A 26,873-nucleotide genomic window follows, 5' to 3' on the forward strand; every position below is an offset into this window, starting at 1 on the left:
TGGCAGGTGAGTTATGAGCTACATTGGAAAGAGAACTTTAATGTAGGAAGTATAAGCATTAGGTTTCAAAATTGTTCCATTTTTTCCAATGTACACTAGCTTCTAAAAAGCATTTTATTTCCAAATATATAGTTGACACATACAGCAAGTTACAGAAATCAGTATTAAGAGGAGTTTTTACTTATTTTTTATTCCAAAAACCAAACCTCCAAGCTTTGTACAAGTATTGTATTGCTTTTGCTAATCAGGGATCCCAGAAATAATTATACTATTGTTCCATTGCTGAATGTCTCACAGGGACAAATTTGGCTACAGATCCTAGCCATTGTTATAAACCAAGCTGTAATTAAAAAAACATTTCTACACTGGGTAGTTGGAAATAGAACCTGCTGAATTTTAACCAGCTGAGTCGCATTTTGAGTTTACAAATTAGGTGCTTTAAACTTCTTCACTCAATACAGTTGTGAATTAAAAGCCTTGATTTTTCTCCTTGATTTTTCCAGACAGGAAGAAGATACTAAAACATCCAGTTGACAACTAGTCAATTTACACTTTACAGGTTGCGATGTAGGTCTGAAAATCAGAATATAAATGCAAGCATGACATGTTTTTAATTGTCACTGAAATAGTTTTTTCAGATATGGAGATACTGCAACAACAAAAACTATTTCCCTTTCTTTTCCAAACTATTATGGCATGTTTTGTATTAAGATGACAAAGAAATATTATGAAGGAAAAACAACTTCAAAGAAAACATTCTTGGAATATTTTCCTTATGGAAATATTGTTGATACGGAGGTTTAAAAGTGAAACTTGAAAAAATAATTTACCATTATTATGGAAAATAAACAGAAGAATCTATACATATCTATAATTTACTGAAATATCACTCATGAACAAAAAAGTCAGAATAGAAGCATATTAAAATAAAATCAAGTGTAAACAGTAGACAAATAGCCTAAAAAGCCCATGGACTACTGATGATTAAATGATGATTAAATGATGATTATGGATATTATTGTTTGTCCACAAGTTTAAGATGTTGTAAAGACACAAGAGAAATCTATGCTTAACTCCAAACATCTTTGTGGAAGATCTCTGCCTCATAAAGTTTGTTCCTTCCAGGATCAAAACAGATTCCTAGTTCATGTGCTACAACATGGTTGTTTTTTTGTTTTTTTGGTTTTTTTTTTTAAATGAGATCGTGCCTGTAAATGGAGGCTAAGTCACAAAAACAGATTAGTAACAGTTTCAGCAAAACATATCTATGTTTGTATTTGCTCCACAAAAAGAACTGGCAAGGTCTTTGAATTAACATATGGTTGCTGTATTACTTTGTTTTATAAATAAGCAATGATTTGTTATGTTTTTCAGTTATGATTGACTTAGTGAAAGGCCCCTAAAATATAAAATCTACATTCTCTTCCAGTTTGGAGAGGTGAATTAAGGACTCTTGTAGTGTATCTCACAAGAAGGCCACAAAGCACCTCAAACAGGGCTTTGTATAATTCAGCTCATTGATACTCACCTTTTTTTTGTGTTTCACTGAACTTTGTAAAAAAAATGTAAATCTGCGATAAAATCAATCTATTTTCTTAGACTGATTCTTAGATTAAAACCACTCTTGCTTTTCCCTGATAACCTTGGCTTTAGTCTGTGTTATGTACAAATTGTGCAGCAGATCCCTAAAATTTGCTAAGAGAAATAGGGTTATTTTTTTCTTGGCTGCTTCTAAACAAAACTTCCTTATTCAGTCCCCATGGCAGCCCATATTCAAGGATTCTGCTTGCATCACAGAATAATCCATTCTCCATGCTCATCTTGATATCTTACCCACAGAACCAAGATAATGGAGACAGAGTTTTGGCCAACCTTTCAAGCTAAACTAAGAATGAAAAAAAGAAAAAGCAAACGATACAGCCTCTTCATGCTACTTCTTCATACCATGCTACCCATATAAATAGCTGGAGTGCCTCAGTATATACTTCTTTTTCCCCTTAAGGTAATAACAATGTTGGTATTGATTTCAGAATGTAAATTGTTTCTATACCAGACAATAATTTGATTTCTTCTGCTCAATTTCTCTGTACTAAAATTTCATAGAATCCTGTAAATTACACTGCAATGTATTAAAAGGAAACATAAATATAATTACCTATTGTATTAGTCTTGCTACTTGTCCTTCTGTAAGACTGCTCCGACCTGGCCTTTTCATAAAGCTGAAAAATATTAATTACAGTCTGATGCATGACTGGGTAGGAAATGACAGCATGATGGTCTCAAGCACATTTAAACATGAAGAACAAAGATCTTATCTGGCTGGAGAGTTGTGTTAATTTTTCAGAGACAGTGAAAAAAAAACCTGCAGTCAAATTCTGTGGTTTCTGTTATCTTTTGAGACAATATCACATTCTTCCCATATTTCTGTAGTGATGTTCCTTTATTTTATTTCATGAAATTATAGTCTTTATTTCATAAATGCTTCCTGGGTGTTTGGGGGTTCTTATTGGGGTTTTGGGGGGAGGGGGTTTGTTTGGGTTTTTTTGTTTTTGCTTTTGTTTTGTTTTTGTTTTGTTTTAGTTTTGTTTTTGTTGTTTTTTGTTTTGTTGGGGTTTTTGGGGGGGGGGGGTTGGTTGGGTTTGGGGGGTTGGGTTTTTTGGTTTTTTTTGTTTTGTTTATAATTGGACATTCAAAAGACTGACAAACTTTTAACTAAACACAGGCTATTGTATGTTTTAAGTTTTGCCTTCCTAATAGCCACCTAAAAGACAAATAGTCCTTTTCTTAATAAGAATTGCTATCTAGCTAAAATCATCTTGACGGCAAAATAAATTTGACATAACAGGAAAGCTAAGTGTCACAATTTAATGTATTCTAAACCAGAGAATTACCTTGTTCAGCTTTGGAATCTGGCAAAACACTAATAGATCTTGAACATTTTTAATATGAACCCACATCCTCCTGAATTAATTTTCTGAGACTCAGAAAATCAGTTCTAAGCCTACGATTATGAAAATTAATATCTCAGATGCATGCAGGAAAGGAAAGTGGAGAGAAAAGATGGAAATTTCTGTAAAATAAGACATAAAAGAAAATAGCCAAGTGTGTGGCCAGTAGAAAATTAATGTTAGCTTGACACATTTACTACATATTTCTTACCAGTAACTCTGGGGAAAAAAAGCCTGAGAAAGGACTCATTAAAAATGGAACAAATTTGTATATATCTATTAAAAATTAAAAATTAATGGAGGAGGAAAAGCAGCTCTAATGAACATTCATGCCATCCTAAAAGATATGTAATTGTGAAATAACAGTAGCATCCCTTTTTGGAATGCCTGTACTGAATCATTGACTATAGATGACAAGGTAAACTTAGGGCATGCATTAGAAGATGTAACAGATTAATTCCTTTGACAACTCTGTTGTCATAACCCTTGACATTAGAGAGACATGAAGTTCAGAGATTCCAAATTTAAATGACACAAATTAACCTAGCTAGATCTTGAAGAACTATGTTCATAGCTATTTAGCCACCTGACTTTAGATGTTCAATACTTAAAATTTTAGCTGTGTTGAAGAAATAGATCTTACTGACCAAAAGATATTAGATTGACTTACATATAAACAATTTAGTTGCTATAGAATTGCATTGTCTCTGAGCTTTAGGAATTTGAAGACTTCAGCAATCTTCAATTTATTTATCTAGTTTGATTTTGATGATGAGGTACTATTAGTATGACAGATAATGCACATTACAAATGCACTTAATTGAAGAAGCATTTCAGAAGCTCTGTACCAATTACAACAATAACTTGCATAACTTCTCTACACTCTGAGAAGCTTTACAGTAGTAAAAGCATGTGTTGATCAATAATGCATATGAAGTACTAAATGCAGAAACAGCTTGTCGTGGGTTTTGTAAAGAGCGTATTATTCTATTCCATCTGGGTAGAGCAGAATTGCTTATCTTTGCTCAAATGGGTCAGTGTCACTTATCAGATGGTGGAGTGCTACTTATCTCTCTTCATTGTTTCACTACCTCCATGGGAATGTCTTCTGCTAATGGACCATTAAGAGCTCATCAATGACATTACACATTACACTGCACTATTGTAAGCTGCTCCACACAGGGAGGAGGAGCCAAACCATCTTAACCTAGATAAAAAGGAGCCACAGTCCCACTAGGTATCCAGTTTTTCCACCGGATCCCTGGAGGAAGACCAGAACCATCTCACCATTACTGGACCCTTTTTCTTCAACAAAACCATCTCTACTCCAACAGAACCACATCTGCCACTCCAGGAGGGCTTACTTTGGACTGCTTCCAACACCCTGACCAACAGGGTGTCAGGTTGTATTTCTGACTCTGTCAGGGTTTTCTAGGATTTCTTGTTTGTTAATTTGTTTGCTTATTCTTCTGTACTACAACATCTGTATTTTTATATCCCTAGTAAAGAACTGCTATACCTGTTCCCAAAATCCTTGCCTGACAGACTTTTAATTGCAAATTTATGATAATTTGGAAAAGGGGGGGAGGGGCTTACATTTTAAGGGAGACTCCAACCCTCCCTGGCAGATACCTGTCTATCTAAACCAAGACACAGCTGTTGCTGAGATTTAACAAGTTAAATTATAATAATATATTTACACTTATTTACATTCCGTAAAACACAGCCAGATTCCATAATGTGAACAGGGTAATAAAGCTTAAGCAATTTACTTTTACCTAGAAATCACATTTTTAAATGTGAGAAGGAACAATTGAGAATATTTCCTGTCCCAGGACTGTACATTATCTGCAGGCTGCTTATAAAAGTAACCCTATTATTGTCATACATGAAAAAAATTGACTACTATATTTGCATTTACATGTATAATGTTAACATAAATTATGTTTGTAGTATTTAATGAGTTACAGAAGTGTTCCATCAACTAAGGCTTATTAATTATGTTGAGTAAACTGATACATGCAGTATGATTTCAACAATCATTACTGACACTGCATCTTACTGTTGAAGCCTACAATTACTGTGTTTCAGAAGTACTGTGTGTTTAAGGTTTCATCGCTGTCAGTAACTACAGCAGATATGCAGAGTTCTGCAGTGCCAGGAAGCAGGAAACTTCACAGTGATCTTCAGCAAAAAGATAGATGTGATAAAAAACCCTTTAGTATTCTGTTCCATTACCATTCTTTAGTATCACACATAACCTTGGAAATAAAGGAGGCCATGGATTATGTGTGAAGGTAGCAATCTTTTGTCTGGGGTGACACAGCCCTTGCTCTATATTAGAATTAATCTTGTGATTTGAATGCTTCAATTTTAATAATGCATGTGAAAAGAAGAAAAACATACTTCACAATCCTCAGAATTAGCAACAAATGGCTAGTGTCCATTAGGAGGTTTGTACCAAAGGGCTTTAAAGGTAATCAGTGTCCTAAACTGAAGAAAATAAAAAAGGGTGTGGGGGGAAAGGAAAATCTGAAGGCCTTTAAATGATCACATTCTAAACTAACTGGTGTTCATAGTGACATCATGATGGGAATCTTCAGTTTTATTTGAGTTTGAGGAAATTCAATTAAAAAGATTATATGATCCTCAATAAAACAAGGATTAACAAATACAAAAAAAAAAAAAGCAGAATTCTTATAAAGACTCTAAGGGTATCTTGTATTAGCAAGTAGACAGGAAGAGGGAAAGGAAGGAGGCTCTCAATTTAGGGATGTTGTTGGAGAATAGTAAATTAGGACATTTCTTCCTGAACTAGTAGTGGTGTGTATGGGTATCTGTCACTGCCAGCTCACTGGGTTACAATTAATTCTGAGTCAGCAGTCCTGTCCTCTCCTGCAAGCACAGAAAGCAGAAGCAGCAGCAGCACTCCTCTTTGAGGACAAGAGTGTTTGCATGCTATGATTCTAGACAGCAGCAGTACATCTATTAACACAAGGAACACTAGAGCTGTCATAACAGATAAATGGATCCACATTGGAAAAACTGAGAGTAGACATGATTGTCAAGGATAATACGGTTAAGCTAGAGCATCCTGGGAGAGATGCAATTTCTAGCATACTTTAATTTTAAAACTAATATTGTTATCCCAATTGATTGCACATATGATAAGCTAATTAAAACACCTCTGTTAACATATATCCATCTCTAAAAAAAAAAGAACTAGGCAATAATGTATTTCCACCATAAAAACATGTTTTCTTACTTGGGACAGGATGTCCTTAAGAACTGCTTTCCTGTCAAGAGTTTTCTGAATCTATTTTTAGTTTTTTTGGTTGTTGGTGTTTTGTGTTTTTTGTTGTTGTTGTTGTTGTTGTTGTTGTTGCTTTTTATGTTGTTGTTTTGGGTTTTTTTTTTTTTTTTTTTTTTTTTTTTTTTTTGTGTGTGTGTGTGTGTGTGTGTGGGTTTTTTTTAATTATTTTTTTTAATTTATTTAAACTCCCAAAGCTTCCGAGTTTTCATTTTGCATATGCAAACATGCGATACAGAAAATGAAAATTAAAAAAAAATCCCCAACTTTTCACTTAGGATTCTCCAGGGAACAATGCATATTGAAAATCCTGACCATTAACTTCTCTTCCAGCACGGATAACACAAATGTATATCTGCATTGCAATATCTTATAAAGGGAAAGCTTGAAAAATTAATCCACAGAGAATTCTAATATTTTCTGTGGCTTAATGTTTTATTGGGGTTTTTTTGTGTTGCTTTGATAATGGGTCTTTCATTTCCATGCCAGGTTAACTGTTGGGGCAAGTCTCTGCTACATGAAATTATAATCTCAAATAAAGCACAAAATAACAAATAGGCCTATGAAGGTGTTTCCACACAGAGGTTTCTATTAAATATATATATATATAACCTTAGCCAGAAAGAGACCTAAAATCTCATTGACAAACAGGATGTAAAAGGAAAGAAGAAAAAAATTACTTTTCGCATAAAAATCAGCTATATGGCAGTAGTATTGCTGTACTATCAAAAGAGCAGATACTCTCAATGGTATCCTACTGTGAGAAAAAAAACAGGGTGTATTTTCTGCTGGCCTCAAGCAGAAGTCAAATGAGACCTGACAAGAATCACTATTATTATTAGGCTCCATCTAATTTTTAGTATTTTCCACAAATTACATACAGCATGCTCTTGATACATTAAAAGTTATAGGGAAAACAAGAACTCTGACTATCATTTGGATAGTTTCAGGTAATCTTGCCAATGCCATGTTATCCGTAGATTAAGCAGAAAATGTTTGAGAGTCGACATTATATTCTGATGTTGTATAACCTACTCTGTGCTGCTTGAGATTAATGTTAGTAACGTAAAATCACAATGCTGAACTTCTTTCAGTAGCCTGAAAGAATAACTTTGCAGAAGTCTCTGAAATTACAGCAATTGATGCTATTAGTCACCTACTTTTACTTGGCTCCTGTTGGAAAAACCTTCACTAAGTCACATTCAGAAAAATACAGAAGTTTATACTACCTTGGCCTGTGACTCCTCCATTTTCTGGCTACAAAACTGGACAAAGCAGGAAGTTGGACACTTACTTCGAACATAAAACAATTTAGTGATTGGTGCATATATTTTTTCTAATGTGCATACCAGCAAATTTCTCATTTCATAGAATTTGTCAGATGCCATTACCTTTGATCCCAGTGATGATGATGGATTAGAAAACTGACGGATTTATTTGTGCACTTTCCACCTAGCACACATGACCTTGTTAATTAATACAAATAACCAAGGACTGCTGACTTTTGAGCCCAACATTTACTAACATTTCAAGGGTAATTTGTACCTGTTTTGCAAACTGTAGCATTTCATTAGGCAAACTGACAAGCACAAAACTTCTGTCTCACATTTTATTTTGCACAACAATAGCAATTTAAATAAAATCATGAAAATCACAGAGCCACAAAGAAATGAAATTGCACTTCACAAAAAATTGTAAAGGTATATGTGCATGCCCTATTTTCCAGAGAATATTAAAAAAAGTCTATATAAGTTGTGTCTAAACCAAAGTTGACAAATACTGCTGTTATCTCATGATAAATCCTACATTAATAGCTATCTACTGAACAGACAGGACACACTTCTGAGGAAGAATTTAGCATTAGAAAAATAATTAAATAAATTACTTCTATATATGGGCAAGTTTAACTGACTTGTTTTAATATAAATTTCTCACACATAGTAGCTTAGAGTTCTGATATGATCCTTTCTATGACAGATGGATGAAAATGCATTGTGGCATTTTGAGATTTAAGGTATTATCAAACTGTAGAATAAATCACAGAGCTCAATGCCTGTGGAAGCCACCTTATCTCAGTCTTCACAGGTTGACAAGGCATGTAAAGAATACACCCAAACTGACTATTTTGATCTCTGTTGTTGACAGATCACAGATATGGAAGTCTGAGATATTTCCACAGGAACTGCAAGTAGGATGATAACCAGCCAAATATGGCAGACAATCACACCTTTTTCTTCAAAAAAAGTGAAAGTGGAAAGGTGTTTATTTTCTTTAGAGAGGGTGAATGGAGGAAGATGTCATTACACTACAGTTGCAAGTAATATAAAAAAGATCAGTGGAAAGAGTAGGCAAAGCAAGTTTTAGAAATACTCTGAAATGGAGACTTTAATACTTCTTCACACAATTTTGAATTTGCTTAGTAGAAAGAATAACTGTGGGCCTAACTTAGAAGCTAGTAAAGTCATTGGAAAGTTTTCCACTGATCTCAATGGTATTAGGATTGTTTTATCAGCATTTTTGCTAACACTAAATTTAAGAAAATTCCAAGTCTTTTTCCGGTCATCTAACTGTTCTTGTTATGATTGTTTCTGACTTTATCAGCCTTTTAAATCTAAATTACATTACCCACAGATAATATATTTGAACTAGAGACACTCATTATACATATTCTACTTTTTTGCCCTGTGGTGTTGGATTTTCTTTTGTAATGTGTGCTAATAAGTACACCTTGGATACAAAAAATTAAATCTGATTATGTCTTCTTAAACAAGCTTTAGGTATATTAAATAATCACTTTGGTTTGACATGAAGTGTTTTGTGTGTCACTATTTTGTCTGTGCATGCAAGTTCCTGTGCCCAAACTTACTAGAATCAATTAAATATATATTCCATCAATAGCTTATCTCTCTATTTTCTAAATGGAGATCAAATTCTTATGTGTAATTAATGAACTATATATGAAGCTTGCCCTTAACTTCTGCATTATGCAATGTCCAAAAAAAAAGTAGTAAAAAATTATGTGGCAGTCAAAGCAAGATCGACATTTCAGTATGAAATGACAGCCATGCTTCATTAAAGGCCAAATCCTGCAGTTATTCCTCAGAAGGTAATGGAGGGCTTGCACTGCAATAAGGAATGCTGATTTCATTGACAGGTAATTACTCTGTTAATGCCTCCATTATGCAAAGACAGACCAGCCAAACTGCTAAAGTGTCAAGCATCCATCACTGTTAGTCGGACCAAACCTCCCATCTATGCAGGTTATAGGATAGCCAAGTCCCACTTGGCACAGATGTATTCACTTTGGTCCTTGAAACACCACATGCACTGTGCCCAGGAAGAGTCAGAACAGCTGAAACCATGTCTTGGAGGAAAAGAGCAGCTAAGAGACTTATATCAGTCTTTTTGCAAGAGTTCCTGGAATTAGGGAAAAAAGCAGGTATGACTGCCTTTGTGCTTATCACACAATCATCCTTTTCCATGGGAATATTTTTAGGTAATATTAGTTGTAACTATTTTTATTGAAAGGAATATAATCAAAATTATAAAATCCATTCTACATCACATGCAAACAATAGCCTAATCTATCTATCTATCTATCTATCTATCTATCTATCTATCTATCTATCTATCTATCTATCTCTTCTGTGCACTTTGTAAAAGACCAGAGGGTATGAGCTTTGCTCTGTAGAGGCAAGGTTATTTATAATTATTTCTTAGAAAAATGCATAGTTTAAAATCTCTAGAATTGCAATTAGAAGCCCTCTGGAATAATATATTTTGAGTAGCAGTCCTAATAAGAACAGTAAAAAGTATCAAAAATAATCCAAAATCAAGCTGTACATGGTTAACTTCATAATGAGGTAGCCAAATGTTTCCCACACTAGGAAAAAAATGATATGGTACATGCTCTGGGTTGACAGATGGAAGAAAAAGAAAGACAGATGTGTTCTAATTTCTTGGGTAGGGTTTTTTTTTTTTCTTTTAGTCCATTTTTTCCATAAGATGATGATCATGCATAGATGAAACTGCTTACTCAACAACACTGGCTTACAGATAGTCACCAGAGCAGTAATGCCAAATATCCTTTAGGACTTTGCCCACTAGTACAATCTCGAATGATATTCAGTAACAAGCAAAATGAGTAACAGCTGGCACTTTCCTTAGAAATGGCGAAACACCAGCCAGGTCCAGTTTGTGCAGCCCTGGTAGAGGGGACCATCTGGAATGCTAGCCTGAATCTTAACAATTAAAATCAGGGGCCAGGTCAGACAAGTGGCATCTTAAAGAATTCATGATACTGAGTTTCTAAGCTAAACTGAAAATGACAGAGAAGCCAACTTGTGAGGGAATACAAGTAGTCATTCTCACCCAGGGGATGGAGGTTGATCATGTGCTTAAAGTACATGAGTTAGAAGACAAACTCATTTCATGTGCAATAAAAGGTAAATCACTATAATCAATAGAAAGCTTCCAATTAAACTCAGAATAAGGTACCTGGGGTCTATCTTCCAGGTACTAAGAACCTCCTGATGCTGACCAGCTGCTCTCAGCTGCCAGTGATGTGAAACACTTAACATTTAAAGATCATTGCCCTTTTTCTTCAGCTAGGCTTGATGTTTTTGAAAGCTAACATGATATTTGCAAATGAATTTAAGATGCTCAGATTGCAAATGCTATCCAGAGAATAAATACTTTATTATTTTATAATTTGAAGTAGAAGAAACATGCTTATAATTTCAATTCACCTGATAATAAAAGGCTTAACAGTGAGAAGGGGAAGGATGGAAGAGAGAACAGAAGAGTAGCACTGTGACAGGAAATACTTGAATAACGTAGGAAAGAATGCTCTTCCCTCACAAAATTTACAATCTGATTGAAGACTGGATGAAGTAAAGACAACAAGAGAGCCATGGGGAAATAACACAGGTAGCAGTAACAGCTCCACATGATTACTGTGGTTAGCCATGTGTCTTGCTTGATGGATCTAAATCATTATGCTTTCTAGTTGTTTCTAGGGATATACTTTCCTTCACAAAAAAAAAAAAAAAAAAAAAAAAAAAAAAAAAAAAAAAAAAAAAAAGAAGAGAAGAAAAAGTAGCAGATCTACCATTGCCTCTTTTGCTATGTTCATAATATAGCGTTATTTTTTTTTAATCGCTTAATTGCAGTTCTAGAAGTAAGAATATTACTTTAAGATATTCATTGTCATGCTTTGATTTTTAAAACAGCAACAAATAAGAATTATATTTATTCTTCCCCATTCCCCACCCACCCCCCCAACATTTCTTTGTAAAATCCAATAGTCAACTATCTGCAAACAGTGAGGGCATCTTTATAAAAATAAATATAGGAAGACCTTTATCAAGTAATGGCAAGAACAGGATATATGTCATAGAACTAAATTTCCCCAAGGATCACAGATGATAAGGGAAACTTCTTTATGTATAACACAGATAAAAGGAAGAGTATTGAAATGTGAGCTCTCTGCAGAAGAAAATGGGAGACTTGGTTACCTAGGATATGGAGAAGACTGAGGTACATAACGTTTTTGCCCTAGTCTTCTCCAACAAGTCACAGAAGACAAAGGGAGGGACTGAGAATGAAAAACTGATTGCAGTAGGAAATGATCAGATTCAAGGCCATCTAAAGAATCTGAAGGTACTCAAATCCTTGGAACATGATGAGATATATCTGTGGGTCCCGAGAAAACTGGCAAGTGAAGTAGCTGAGCCACTATCATATTTCAGAAGTTGTGAGAGTCTAGCAAAGTTTGTCCCCACCAGTTAGAAAAGGGAAAACATAAGCTCTACTTTTAAAAGAGGGAGATAACAAAGACCTGGTGAACCACAGGCCAGTCAGTCTCACCTCGTTGCCTGGTAAGATCATGGAGCAGATCTTACTGGAAATTATGTTAGGGCACATGGAAAAGAAGGAGGCAATTGGTCACAGACAACATGACTTCACTTTGCATGCCTGCAAAACTCCTTGGCTTTCTACAGTGTGATTAGAGTGTGTGTGGATAAGGGAAGAGCACCTGGACTTGCACAAAGCATTTGACCCTATCCTGCATAAAATCCTGGTCTCTCACCTGGAGAGGCATGGATCTGACAGATGGATCACAGCGGATAAGGAATTTGGCTGCACTCAAAGAATTTTAGTCAACAGCTTGATGTCCAAGTGGAGACCAGTGACAACTGCCATTCCTCTGGGATGCATTTTTGAGACTGGTGTTATTTAACATCTTTTTCAGCAAAGTGGACAATGCACAGATCTGTTGAAGTGAGTCCAGAAGAGAGATCATCAAAGGGTTTGAACACAGCTCCTATGAAGGCAGGCTGAGAAAGTTGGGCTGTTCGGCCTTGAGAAGAGAAGGCTTCAGGGCAACCTTGTATCACCCTCCAATACCAAAATTGGGCTTACAAGAGAACTGGAAATGGACTTTTATAAGGGCATGTAGTGATAGGACAAGGGAGAAAGGATTCAAACTGAAAAGGGTAGACTTAGATTAGATACAAGGAGGGAATTCTTTAGGGTAATAAGGCACTGGAACTGGTTGCCCAGAGAAGTTGTGGATGCCCCATCCCTGGAATTGTTCAAGGACTTGTTGGATGGTGCTTTGTACAACCTTCTCTAGGTGGAAGATGTTCCTGCCCTAGTAGATGGGATAGAAATTAGTTGATCTCTAAGGTCCCTTCTAAACCAAACCATTCTGCAGTTCTATGACACTATGATATTCTGCTTAAACACTTCTATCAAATGGTTGTGAAAATACATAAACGTAAGTTTTTGTATCATTGCAGGACTTGTTTTAATCTTAGATGATGTCATTATTCTGTGAGCATCTACTCAGCTCACTCTGGTTTTCTTTACTGCTACTATAAAGATATTTTTAATTATTTTTTCCAAATATACAAAGATCATTAACTAAAGTGGCATGATAACATACAAGAGTAATCCAAGTGGAACCACAGAACTATTCATTTCTGGGAAAGTGTGAGTAAATCTATACACTACATGATACAGACATTTATCTATGATAATATCCAAATAGTGCTTGTATTAATGGTGGTGTGACACTCCTTCAAAGCAGCAACTCAAAAACTGCTTTGCCTAATCCTGCTTTCCATCTAAACTTTAATACAACACATATGTGGATTGTGCCAGGCTCTAGAATAAATACTTCAAACAATACCAACAAGAATTTTCACTGATATCTAGCACAAAGACCCTCTATGTTTACTTGTGATTGTTTTTAATTTCATGTTGAGATGATTAATCAGAGTAAATGTCTTTATTTTCTGCTGTTTTAACTTCAAGAAATGTTCTCTTCTGGTTTATCCTATTATAAGGATCGTTATAAAAATGGGAAACAATTAACACTGGGTTTAATGTGTGAATGCCATAGAGCTGAAGTAATTGCGCTCAAGGTCTGCTAACTTTTTAATCAGGCATCTGGTTGCAAGCTGCTCACGATTGATTCTGAGGGAAGAACTAACACAATCTAAGCGGCAAAAGCAGGTGTGCCAAAAAAGCAGACATTGGCAAAACCAATGAAAGATCTAGAGGTTAAAAGAAGCAAAAACTAGTGGAAAATTCTTCTTGAAAGACCTTTGCTTGGGATCCAGTCATAACTGAGTGAAATTAAATGAGGCAAATGAGCATAGAGAGGATTTTTTAGCAAAATAATTAAGAAATATGAACAGCAGAACCACAGAAGATCAGCCCAGAGAAGACTTGCCAGTCAGAATATCAGTGAGCAGAATTAATTAGACTGGGGAGTTAAAATTTTCACATACATTTTGCTACATAAAATAAACATGAAATACCATGAGAAGTTCCTGGACTTGCACTTAGGATATTTAGATTCTCAGCTTTTTTGCCTTATTATGGAGAAATGAGCAGATCTATTTTTATTTGTTAAAAATATACTTTCTTTTTTTCCTTTATCTAGTAAGTCTATCCTCCATGATTAACAGAGTCCTGAATCTAAAAATGCTTAAACAGCATAACACTGGGTGCACTTATAAATTACATGTGTTGATGGAGGGTATAGCTACACTCACACATATCTATAGCATTACAATTACATCAGAGGCAAGTGCAAGAATATAATCTATATAAAAATTGCATGATGCCTCTCTTTTCAAGTGAAAATATCCCTCCCTGGTTCCTTTACTACACAATAACACTAAACTCCTTGCAGGACTGCCCTCAAGTAAAATTTGTTTAGGTATATATGTTTGTATATCATTTTCAGGGTTGGTGGGTTGGGTTTTTTTTTTTTTTTTTTAATCAATATTCTCAACTGAATCCCATTTGCACCTAATTTTAATGATTTTGGAACCCTTCCATATGAAATACATCGTTTATGTAACCTTATATAACAATTCTTCACAAGGATTTTGAGCAAACTTCTTAAAACATCTAGATTAGAAATAGAAAACTATAATGATAATAAGGTTCTGGCCCTTATTAGTGGAAATTAGGAAAGAATCTCACTTATAAACCAGTAAGCACCCCCCATCTAATGAATAAAAACAACCCAAAACCAACATAGACAATAGGTAGGTATAGAAGCTTTATTTCACAGACAACTCTGAAACTCTGCTACAAATAACACTTTCAGAGACTGTCAAAAACCAAGATTGAGCTGAAACCTAGACATTTCTAAAAAATATTTTGCAAAATCCTAATCCTTCTGCCTAGTAACAATTTCCCTGTAAATTCCAGAAATGGGTTTCCTATCTTTTTTAGTCACACTTTGGTGAAGAAATAATTACTCTGCCATCATCCAGGTTCTGCTCTAAGACAAAGCAGGCAATGATGGCTTAGAACCAGACTAACATGTTATAATAAAATAAGGGTATCTAAGCATTATCCTAAAATCTTGCTTTTGGTGGTGTTTTTTTTTTTGTTGTTTTGTTTTGTTTTGTTTTGTCTTTATTATTATTATTATTACTACTATTATTATTTTTCTGTTAAGTAAATCCTACCAAGTACAAGATGTATTAATTAACTTAGAGCCTCACAGTATATGGACACCCACATCAAACTGCATGGATCCAGCAGCATCACTTCAATTTCTTTTAGAGCTGGTTGAGTACAGATGCAGTAGGATATCAAAAGCTTTAATCATTCCCTATTTGCTTAAATCAAAAGCATCATCTCTCCTCAAATTGTTTACCAACACTTGAAATCAGCAAGTTGAAGCAGCTTAGGCATCAGCAGAGCAAAACAGCAAGGACAGCTTCTAACTACAGCAGATGACAAGAGATGCCTAAAAAATTTTCTCTCTTCCTATGCATGAATGGCCACAGTTTTGCAAAGCAATACCCAGTTCAATGGCCACTATCTCACCTTGTGACAAGTGTGGAAGAATAGTCACATATTTCTGAATCTGCCAACACTCCAATGACAGTTTTCTCTTTCACTTTCTTTCTAACAGATATCACTCAGTCACTCTACTGTCTGTCATCTGCAGGTGAAGGTTTTAGAGAAATGAAAAGCAGTGGTCTGGCAGAGGGCCACTCATATGCTCTTACAAAGAGACCCTTAACCATAAGGGACTTTCACATCTCTCTGATCTAGGAGCAATGCAGGATAAATGCCAGGAGGAAGAAGAACAAAGACACCAGCATTTGAAAATTCCATCAGTGCCTCTTATAACAATGCTGAGATGGCTTTTGCCAGATTAAACAGACATGTTCCTTTAGACCCTAAATATTGCTCAGAAACTAATTCCCTAAGCATTGTCCAGAGTTTAACAGGGTTTGGGATACCAACAATCAAACTTTGAAGTAATTCTTCAAATTCCAGTGGAGCTGGCTGCAGAGGCAGCTAGAATATCCAGATATTTCCAGGCCAAGGAGAGAGAAGGCAGCTTGATTTTTTCACAATTGTTGTCTTTAAAGGTCTTGGACAAAGCAATTCCAACACGACAGCTTATTTCTAAAATGCTTTAAGGTAAAGACTAGGTGTGGGGGTTAGGGAACTAGCTGGTATTTTCTGATGTTGCCCACACTCAGCACAGCATTCTGACTCTGAAGGAGTACACAACAGGAGCTGCAATACATTAGTGAAGATCTTCCTTCATTTGCCATTTCGTTTTGAAGCAGCAAGAAACTACAGATTTCAAGATGAGGATTCTATCTGATATCCACATGAAACATCATTATACAATTCCCCAAGTGATGTCAATAACACAAACCATAACTGCATATAGGCAGAAAAAGAATAAATCTTTTAAAAATATTTGAAGAAAAATATTTGTAAAGTGGATGATTCTTTGGTTTCTTTCATGCCAGTACTTGCCTTTGTAATTCCTCTGAGACATACTCAAATGTTAAAAGAGCCCATTTGCCTATCTGTGTTCATTCAGTTGAACACTCAGCAGGATCACTTTCTTGTGATGTTTCTAGTACTTCAGTTAATTTCATTACACTCTGTGAGATATTCATCATAAAGAAATATCAGGATATCAAAATGCAATGTAATACTTAAATTTCAGCTCACTTACATGGGTGAACTAAATTAATGTCAACCTGAAAATTTGCTCTGCATTATAAATGAATACATTTACTCTTTCCAAACTCTTATCAGCTCCTGCAGAATCTAAGGTCTTTAAAAATTTCTAAAAAAAAAAAAAAAGTCTCGAAACTGTAAACTGAATAAAGGCAATGTGGTGCTTGCTTTCTAAATCAGCAGACAGAAAGCTGGAGTGCCACTGCTGTAACCCAAAGATTTGACAGGCTACAGCAGAGTTAAAACTGAGAAGAGCCTTTTGTCATATTTTCCTGCTGCTATTCAAAACCCTCTGAGCAGCAGGAGACTGACAAGAAGGAGGTAAATTTTGCCCTGCATCAGTTTAGACTATGAAAGTCTGAAGAAAGTAAACAATATAGAACAGCTTCATTTCTATCAATTCCTGAACATATGATTTGGGAGATATGAGTTAGCAAGGCAGATATGTTTTCAACCAGATTTCATAATGTGTTTGAATGTGGTGGTTTGGTTTCTTGTTTTTTTTTTTTTTTTTTTTTTTTTTTTTTTTTTTTTTTTTTTTTTTTTTTTTTTCTTCTAATTTATTTATTGAATTCTCTTTTAACAACTAAAATCCAGGAAAGCAAGCCTGAATATAATTTTTAATGCTCTTCATTATTCAAGAATACAGTCATTTATGGGAAAGCAACACTTTCTCCTGTGTTTTGGAGCCAGATGTAAGAGTCAAATTTAGGTCCCCAAGGGGACATGAGCTAGATCACTGAAAAGAACAGCATGTGCACTGACCAACAGAGAGAGGAATAAAAGCGGATAGAAAGAGGAGGACTGAAGCCAGGGAAGTAGTTTGAACCTTTTAGTTAGGAAAGAAGAAGGAAATGAACGGCCACACAAAGGTAGTGGGTAAGACCAAGTGGGTATGACAAGCCAAGGAAAAAAGTAAGGATAGATATTGATTCATAGTTACCAATGGGGAAAGAGGAAGGAGGTGAAAGGAAGCAAATGTTACAAAGAATTGGAAGAAAAGCCTCTAGCTGGCCTGAGTAGTTTGGACTAGAAAATGGATGGAAAAGACAAGGAGAAATCCACAAGGAAAATGTCAAAGAGAAAATCTTCCCTGAATCAATGGCAATAGGACAGAACTCTGCTGGGAATAAGGAAAAATTCAGTAGCAAGTAGTATTCTAGTGATCAGGAGTGGATCATTTGTTCTAAATCTAAGTATTAAAAGGTATCAGTTAAAGGTTGTCCTGGGTTGAAGTATATTCTATCACCATCTTCATGAACTGCTGAAACCAGGTGAGGCAGTGCTCCCTGCCTCCTCCACTCTGGCTTATCTTCTGTTAATGGGCCCATCAGCACCTTTGCCACACGACTCACAGATAACCCCCTCCTGGACTACCTCCTGTTAATGGGCCCATCGGGCCTTATCACATGACTCACCATCCCATTGTTAGATGCTCCACCCAGAGGGAGGAACCAAGCATTCCAGCCTGGATATAAGCTGAGACTCTGAACACCAGGGGGGCGCTTACCCACTGGATTCCCAGAGGACCCGAGCTACCAGACCTTTCTACAGGATCACTGCTTCAGGAAGACCACCTCACCTGGACTGCTTCCATCACTCCGCTCAGGTTGTATTCTGACCCTGTCGGTGGTCTTTTGTATTATTGCATCTATTTTACTTTACTTACTTTCCCTTTTTTTTTTTTTTCTATTAAATTGTATCTCTGACTTGGAGCCTCTCATTTGTTTTGCTTTCAAACCACTACACCAAGTAACTAAAAAAAAAACCTCTTGGTTTTCTATACAACTTTTTTTTTCAGTCATCTTTGCCCAGGTTTGTGGTTTTTTGGTTGGTTTTTTTTTTTTTTTTTTTTTTTTTGGTTGTTTGTTTGGTTTGGTTTGTTTTTTTTTAGTTTTTGTGGGTTTTTTTGTTTTTTGGTTCTTTTTGGGTTTTTTTTAAATCTTTTGGAACTATGGTTGATGTTTACTTCCTGTTTGCTTTATTTACATTCTCTTGATCTTAGCCTAGGAGTTCTGATTGTTCCTATTTGTTATGAATTAAAAAAAAATGACATCTTACAAAGACATTCACATTTCTGTTTTTCAGTTTGTCTGTTAAAACCACCACCAGAACATATTTTTGACCATACTTCCATTAAAATAAATACATATTTAAATGATATTTCCTCATATTTTTCAACACTCACTGTTTAGTTTCTATTTATAAGTCTCATGCATTGCAGACTGAAATACTTCCACAAAGGCAAACTTGGCTCAATTTGTATTCTAGTCTAACTGGCCAGAAACAACAGTGTTCGGGACTGACTCTCTCTTCTCTTTGGAGAAAAAAGCTGCTCTGAAAAGTGAACCAATGCACACAGTCATTGAGAAATCTGGAAGTGCTGTCATTGGAAGTGACAATATGGCTTGCTTAGTGAGGATTTGCTTTGAATGCACTGCTTCAGAATTATTTACTAATTAAAAATGTTTTACCATGGAGAAACCCTTTGAGATTTGCTTCTTGTTTCCTAGGGTGCAGGAGCGTGAAATCATGGATGAATGAGCTATAGCACCATAATTTGCTTCTGTCAGTTTAAATGAAAAGGTCTGAAATGAACTGGTGAAATTAGTTCACAACATTTTTACCCACCAGTAAATGCAATTTACTTTTATGATAACCTGTAACCACATACCCACCTTTCACAAACTTCTAATCTCACAGCAGACAGCAGATTTGTGTGGCCTATATGCTATTCCATGCCCTCTTTAGACCGGGGAAATGAAGATACCAATCGGCATTAAATTGCCAGCATTTAGTATTGAGAATATGTTGCTTGCATCTAAGGTCAAAATGCACAGAGAGAGCTCCTACTCTCCAATCTGTCTCCTCACATACACAAAGTAAACTGAGGCTGTTTTATTCTGACGTGTACTGTGTTGAAATAAATAGCAGCTAGAAAGAAAGACCTTAACTATTGGGGTGGAAGAAAGAAAGGACACTTGCTAGCAATAATAGATATACATGTTCCTAAAGAGGACTAGTGTGACTCTTACTAATACAAGAATAAAGTCACTCAGCTGTGAAATGACTCATAATTAGGAAGACCTCATTCAAAACCCAGTTACAGCAAGATACTAGATAAGCAAATCAAAATCATCACTTCAGTTCTTTAAAGACAGATAGCATGCAGTATCCATCTGTTAAGTGATACCACCTGTTCTATCAACTCCTTACATCATCTGGAGTATTAAGCAGGAAAGTCAATTAAGTCAATCCATGTGCAAGAGGACCTTCATGGAGGGTGAGCAATTGTTGTCTGCTACCCCCTATCTCATGCCAGCAAGGAAGTAACAGGATAACTACAAACTACTTCATCTGCCTTTTGTCAAAGTTCATCTCCACCTCTTGATTAATAATATAGGAGGCAGTGAAAACATACAGAGTCTATATAAAAATTGGATTGTCTTTTATTATCAATTCAAGGTTATTATTAACCATTCATATCCAGAAAGAAATCTAATGAAGTTTTTTATTGTGTTCCTCTGTGGCAAGGTTAAAGTTTATGTGCCCAAGCCCATCGTCACCTCAAAATGTACAGCTTACCAGCACACGTCATTTCAGCTAAAGCCCAATATTAAGATGCACTCATGACCAATAATTTTAATAATAATAATTTTTCCAATAATATATGCACATTTGCATAAAATAAAGTGTGGTTGCCATATACCCCCGTTTACACAAAATTCACATTTTAGTGTATAAAGAATCTGGACTCCATGATTCAGATTCTACTTTTATACCTCAGAATTATTATCTTCATATTAATTTAACCCTTCCCTTGCAGCAAGCAATCATAAGAAGAAAATATAATATGCCGTCTCGGCAGAAAACGTCAAAGGGCTATTAGTAAATATAAAATAAGAATATTCTTCAGGAAAATTCTCACATTTCCATCACAACTTAGAGAATACCTCAGTGAGGTTTAATTCTTATAAATGTAAGGTAGGATTGGATATAAAGGTCACACACAGCCCAAAATCTCTTCAGTGAGGACACACTTAAGTGGCATAATGCTGACATAAGAAGTGAATCCCAACTGCATAGGTGAGAAGTGATTTTTGTATCTTGACATCTGCTAAATACAAAGAAAAAAAAAATCCTTCTCGTCACAAGAAAAGCTGACAAGGAAATCTCTCTTCCAGGAACTAAGAGGCAGTGTGCCAGGCAGTGCAACCTCTGCAAGAATGACTTATTGTATTGATGGTGTTTGATTAGGGAGGGTTGCAGTTACCTTAGTTAGCTTGACATTTTTAAATTTAAATCTTTAAATCTTCTGATTTATTTTTAGTAAAGCTAAAAAGAAAAAAGATTCTTTAATGTGTCCTTCAATGACATTCATTCTCTTTAGCTGGATAAGATATCTCTCTATATAGGCATAATATTTCTCTATCTGCACTCGTGTACACTTACATAATAACAGAAGTCAACATTTACTTTAATGTGTAGGTAAAAATGTGGTTTCCTCCCCTTCAATTTTCATGTGCAATTTTATGTGGATCTTTTTCTTTCTTTTTTGGACAGTGACAAATATGAATTGTGATGATTTGAATGGGAAGGAAAAAAACCTTAAAAACAAGTGAACAACAAAAACAAACACTAAAAGCCCAAAAACCAAAAAGCAAAAATCCAAGAAAAGTCCCACATCTAAAGACTACCAAGCCCCCCACCTTCCACTGTAATGTTGTTCCTTTAATAGAAGATTTGTAACACACCCATATGTTTATTAGGAGAGCTGTTTTGTATCATGCAGGCCAATTTCATGTTACTGTTACAATTATCAATTTCTAATACAACCAGAAATCCATTACCACCTCCAACCAAATTTCAACTAACCTCCAGGGTCACTATGAAATTACAAACAACACAGGTCCTCATCTACACTAAAACAGAGAAGGAGGAAGCTGGACTATGATGTTCTAAAGATCAGGTTATGCACAAATTGTAAGATGAAGAGCAACATACTACAGAATTTGCTCAGATGGTGAGAACATGCTGCAAATAACATCAAGGCTGTGGGTTCAAACCTTTATAGCCCATTTGAGTTGGACTCAATGATCTTTGTGGGTCCCTTCCCATCCAGAATATTCTGAGATTCTGCCAGAATTTTTTTGTCAGCCAATCATATGTTGTTGAAATCCCATCAAAATCCCAGTTTTGCCAGTTGTGAATTTATTCCATGAAGCTGCATTTATATTTTTAGTTTCTTTCTAAAACTAAAAAAATTTTCAGTCTCTCAGTCAGTATGAGTGTTTAGGGTAAGTTTTGTGCTCCTTTGACGCCTTGAGAGGCTACCTGGAACAGAGGCTAGACAGTGCTACAGGAATAAAGTAGGTATTTATTAAAAGGCCTTCAAAGGATACACCTTGGGCAGTACAAGAGCCTGGCCAAGGCTACACCCAAGATGGATGATGGGTCACACATTTTCACACTTTTATAAGGTTTGGTCCATTCACATTTTGGGGTTAATTGTCCAATTACAACTTCAGGTTGTGAAGTCCCATCTTCCCAGATTGGTCTTCTCAATTCCCTGTTGTTTACACTTTTTGTGCCTGAAGCTGCCACAGAGTCCTTGGTTCTAGGGCTGGAAAAGGATTGTTTTGTCTAACTAAACTGTGAGGAGAACTTGCTAACACTTTATATGAAGTTCAGGGTTATATACTAATACAGTACAGAATCTGGAAAATATGAAAGCTGAAACTTAAGGCATCACCTGAAAGACAGAATCATAAAATCATTGAATGCTTTAGGCTGGAAAAGACCTTCAAGATCATTGAGTCCAAACATAAACCTAACACTGACAAGTTTGCCCCTGAACCATGCCCCCAAGTGCCACAACTGCACACCTTTTAACATCCCCAGGAATGGTGACTCCGTGGCAGCCCATTCCAAGCATTCCAGTAAAGGCATTATTCCTAATAGCCAATCTAAAGGAACCCTGGTGCCACCATTTTGTCCTCTCCTGTCACTTATTACTTGGGGAAAAGACTGACTCCCACCTCACTACAACCTGCTTTCAGGTAGTCGTAGAGCTATAAGGTCTCCCCTAAGCCTTCTTTTCTCCAGACTAAACAACCCCAGTTCCCTCAGACCCTTCCCCAGATCTGCTGCTTCTCTGTGGACACCCTATTTACATATCTACCTGTGGTATTTACTTGATATTTACACTCGATATTTACTTATTTGATAACATAAGTGTGCGTTGGATTATTGGCCTTAAACAATTTTATTAACAATTTTGTTTTGGCTATCACAACATAACTTTTTTTATTATGTGGTTCTTTAGAACGTTATAGTCTCTATCTGAGGAATTCAGTACATTTAGAATTTGTGCTCGTACGTAGGAACTGACCTATAAGGAAACTAATATCCTTTTGTAGTTTTTTGATTGCTTTCTTATTTTTGTTGTGACAATAAAATAATACTGTTTTAAGTAATGTTTCTAGGTTCCTTTCTCTAGGTCTTTGCATCCCGAATTTGCCTAAATTTTATGGACTATGGCTGTCTGGCAGATTAAGAAAGCCATTCCTCATCTATGTCTACACAACTGAAATCTCTGCCCATCTTCTTTTCTTATACCTTGATTATAGCAACATCTCTTCCTCACACTTCATAAAATGTGGTCCTGCTCCATTCATTTCCATGTTTTAATGACAATACTTAAGAATATGAGTTCAAAAGAGTAAAATAAAATAAAAATAAAATAATAATATTATGCAAAAACTCCTCTTCCCTAAATTCCTGTCTTTGGATCTTTATAAGGTATTAGGCCTTTCTCACTGCACAAGGGCAGCAGAGCCAGCAGTGCAGCGTCCTACATCACAAGACCTACTTGCTGAGTAAATCTTCCAAGCAATAGCAAGAGCAGTCATGCTGCTCAGTGAAGGAGAGGGCAGGGGGAAAGGATCATAACAGCTGGAGGGAAATGCAATGCTGTTGCCTCTGCACATATTTCAGGAGCTAGATATGGTTTTCAGGTATCTTTATTTTGCCTGTACACATCTGAGAGTGGCAGCTTTTTCCTGTCTGGAATATGTATATAAAAAGCAGGTCTATTTCCACACAAAAACTATTCCACCTCTGATGCATTTTCTAAATAGCTTCTATTCTGCAGTAGTTTTCCAGTGGAGCCTGAACTGCCAGACTGCTGTGACTGAAACACACCCATAATCAAGGACATGCAACATTTTCTCAAGCAGCATTTTTCACTGGTACATACAGGATGCGGGATAATACCGAAATGGATTCAGACCCTTTTAGAAACCCACATATATTGTGTTTTTCAGAAATTTCTCTGCTCAGTGGCCATAATGAACTCAGACTCACTGATTTTTTTTCAAGAGAATCTGTTAGCTAAACCAAAGCCAAAAGGTTCTCTGGAAAAGAATCAATGTCCTCTGTACATTGTATTTTTTGTTCTTTTGATAAGAAACTGAGCTTTTCATTTAGGTGAACCCCATTCTTGAAATACTAAGCATTTAACATACTTCCTTTAAGTACAAGCTTACTTTCCAACTAGTCTCTTTTTTCACAAAACATGCCAGCTATAAAATGGGGTGCAGTTATTTCAGATTCCTTCATGGCTGCTCTTCCCTGGCTTACAGGGGCAGGCTGAATCTCTTCATCATACTGGGATGTTCATAGTCAGTCCTGTTCTCAGGCTGCAGCCAAGCAGAAAGTTTTATTCAGCATTTATCACTGTGATCTGTGACACTGGCTCTAGCTTTATCATATTTCAGAAGTCTATGTAGTTTCATATGGTCTGAGGTGAGAGGGGTTTATTAGATCATCTGCTCTGACCTCCCATATATCATGAACTATTAAGCTTCAACCACAAGCTCTTAAATTAAGCCCAAAGACTTTAGTTAGCACTTGGGTTCTCAGAAGACTAAGATTTTTGCCAAAGGCAGACAGAAAATTAGAAAAACAGATGCTACTAATCCAAACTCCTCTGCAATGGAGGACAATTGATTAAGTGAGATAAGTGATTTATACACACCTCCAGTGTTAAGGCATTTACTGTAGGGACTAAAAATTGTGAAACATGAATATAATACTCTGCTCTGCTTTCTGACTTCAGATAAGCCTCTTCCCCTTTCTTTGCCACAGGTTCTAATTTCTCAAACAGTTGTAATTAAAATCTCCTTTTTCAAAGCTTGTTATTACAATGTTCCTGAGTTAGAGTTATTCAGTCCTTATATAAGCCTTTTGTCTTTTGGTAAGTAACGCTTAGCTAGGAAAAGTCTGAGTAGCACAGTCCATCAGTATAGCATTCCTGTTTCTTAATTCAAATCCTCAGCTGGCTTCCACAGGGCTACAAGGCAGTAAGGGCACAGTCCTCTGGTCTGCACCCTGCCTTTCCTGTCTGCAAACGATGCAGTTCACTAAAAAATGAGGTGGTTCATTCATTCACTCTAAATTAAAACCCCATAGGAAGGGGAAGAAAAATGCAGATAGAAGATTGTTATTGGATCACTGATTTATAAGAGCAATTCAAGGTTACCAGCACAATTTCACCTTCTAGCAATCTATGCTGAAGAAAAAAGCTGGCACAAACTCAAAGTGCTGTTCTGCATACGCCTCTGTTACAAAATGGCAGTCTACTTCTACAAGTAACTTTTAAAAATGTATATTAAACATATATTCTACTGGAACAGTGAAACAGCTCACAGAGTGTTGCAATTTTGCTGAAATTTTGTTTCAAAGAAGCAAAAAGCTGATGATGATGACTGTCTTTAATCCTTTCTTTTGAAATTACTATTCATAAAATTGAAAGAGATCTACTAGGTTAGCAAATCCCAAACCATGCTGTCACAGGCAGACATGAACTGTCATCTTGTTCATTTTCTATTTATATTATTCTGTGTATTACAGTACAAAGGAGAATTTAAATAAAAGTGATTAAACTGAAATTATTTTTTTTAAAATCCCTTCATATGAATTTTCAGATTTAGTCCCAATTCAGTGGGAAAAGACATTTCAAAAGCTTGAAATCATTCATGGGGAGGAAAAAAAAAAAAAAAAAAAAGCCATCAAACACCCTAATAAAAAGACTTCTTATAAATGGCATCATTCTTGTAACATTTTTTCCACTGCTCCAAAAATTCTTTCAAGTAAATCTGACAGGGCAGCAAGCAGGAAAAAGAATTGGTAACAAATAGTAAGTGCAGCTCCCACTTTTCATCTGAGAAGAGAAACCAGCAGAGAAACAGTGTGTAAGTCTGGTACGAGCACTGCAATAAAAGCACAAAAGCCAACTCAGCAGGGTAAGTACCATCTCCATTCATGCCTAGGTTAGTTCCATGCAGAAATCCTTGCAGAGGATTCTGACACAGGGAGTCAGAACATACTCCCTTCTCTACGTCCACACTGCGCATCTCACAGTTTCTGCATGCCACATTTTAGACTACAAGCTGTTCTTTTATGCTAAATTGCAACTCCACCATACAGACCTGTGAAAAAAACTCACTGAATTTAGTATCAACCAAACTTGCTTTTAAGCCACAGGGGGTAGCATGTTTAATGGATGCCAAAGCTTCTAAGATGTGGCATTCAAAGCACTCACATCTGCAGGAAACATACAGCACTTTTTTTTTTTTTCCCTTTTTTCTGTCTTACTTCATTTTATCTTTCTATTTATATCATCATGCAACATCGCTGAGATAAATATTGTGAAAATAATGGGTAATGAATGAAGGGGAAAGTGAGCAGGTGTAAAATCTACTTTGCTTTTTGGTGCATGACCATATTCATTTTGGCATGAATAGAATGGCTTATGTCTTTCTCTTTGCAAAGAATTCTGAATTTTATAATTTAGGAATGTAACACTTGATTTAAAAAAAAAAAAAGGTGAAGCATAACTTAAATATATAGAAACAGCTTGGACAACATTGCTTTTGGATTAGATTTGAACTTTACTATGAAAAGAGGAGTAATTATCAAATTATTTGATACAGAAATTAAACACAGAAATTACTGTATGCCCCTGCAATCACAGAGTCAAAGCCTTCTGGGTATTTTTGTTCATGTTTTTTTTGTGGGTTTTTTTTTGT

General features: G+C 35.8%; 1 protein-coding gene across 5 annotated transcripts in view; it reads right to left on the reverse strand.

Annotated features, from left to right (window-relative positions):
• The window catches only part of PCDH9 (protocadherin 9), a 685,482-nt gene that overhangs the window by 251,167 nt on the left and 407,442 nt on the right, over positions 1–26,873 (reverse strand). Inside the window, exon 3 of one of the 5 annotated variants that reach the window (XM_066176262.1) lies at positions 1,662–2,219. The exons of the other annotated variants lie outside the window; for them this stretch is intronic. Within the exon in view, the coding sequence (XP_066032359.1) occupies positions 2,130–2,219 (90 nt within the window). The 3' untranslated portion in view covers positions 1,662–2,129. Of the gene's footprint in view, positions 1–1,661; positions 2,220–26,873 lie in introns of those variants that run through there. 5 annotated transcript variants of the gene reach the window in all.

Source organism: Chamaea fasciata, unplaced genomic scaffold, assembly GCF_029207755.1.
Source record: "Chamaea fasciata isolate MVZ Bird 193981 ecotype frontalis unplaced genomic scaffold, bChaFas1.0.hap1 SCAF_2, whole genome shotgun sequence".
Classification (NCBI taxonomy): domain Eukaryota; kingdom Metazoa; phylum Chordata; class Aves; order Passeriformes; family Sylviidae; genus Chamaea; species Chamaea fasciata.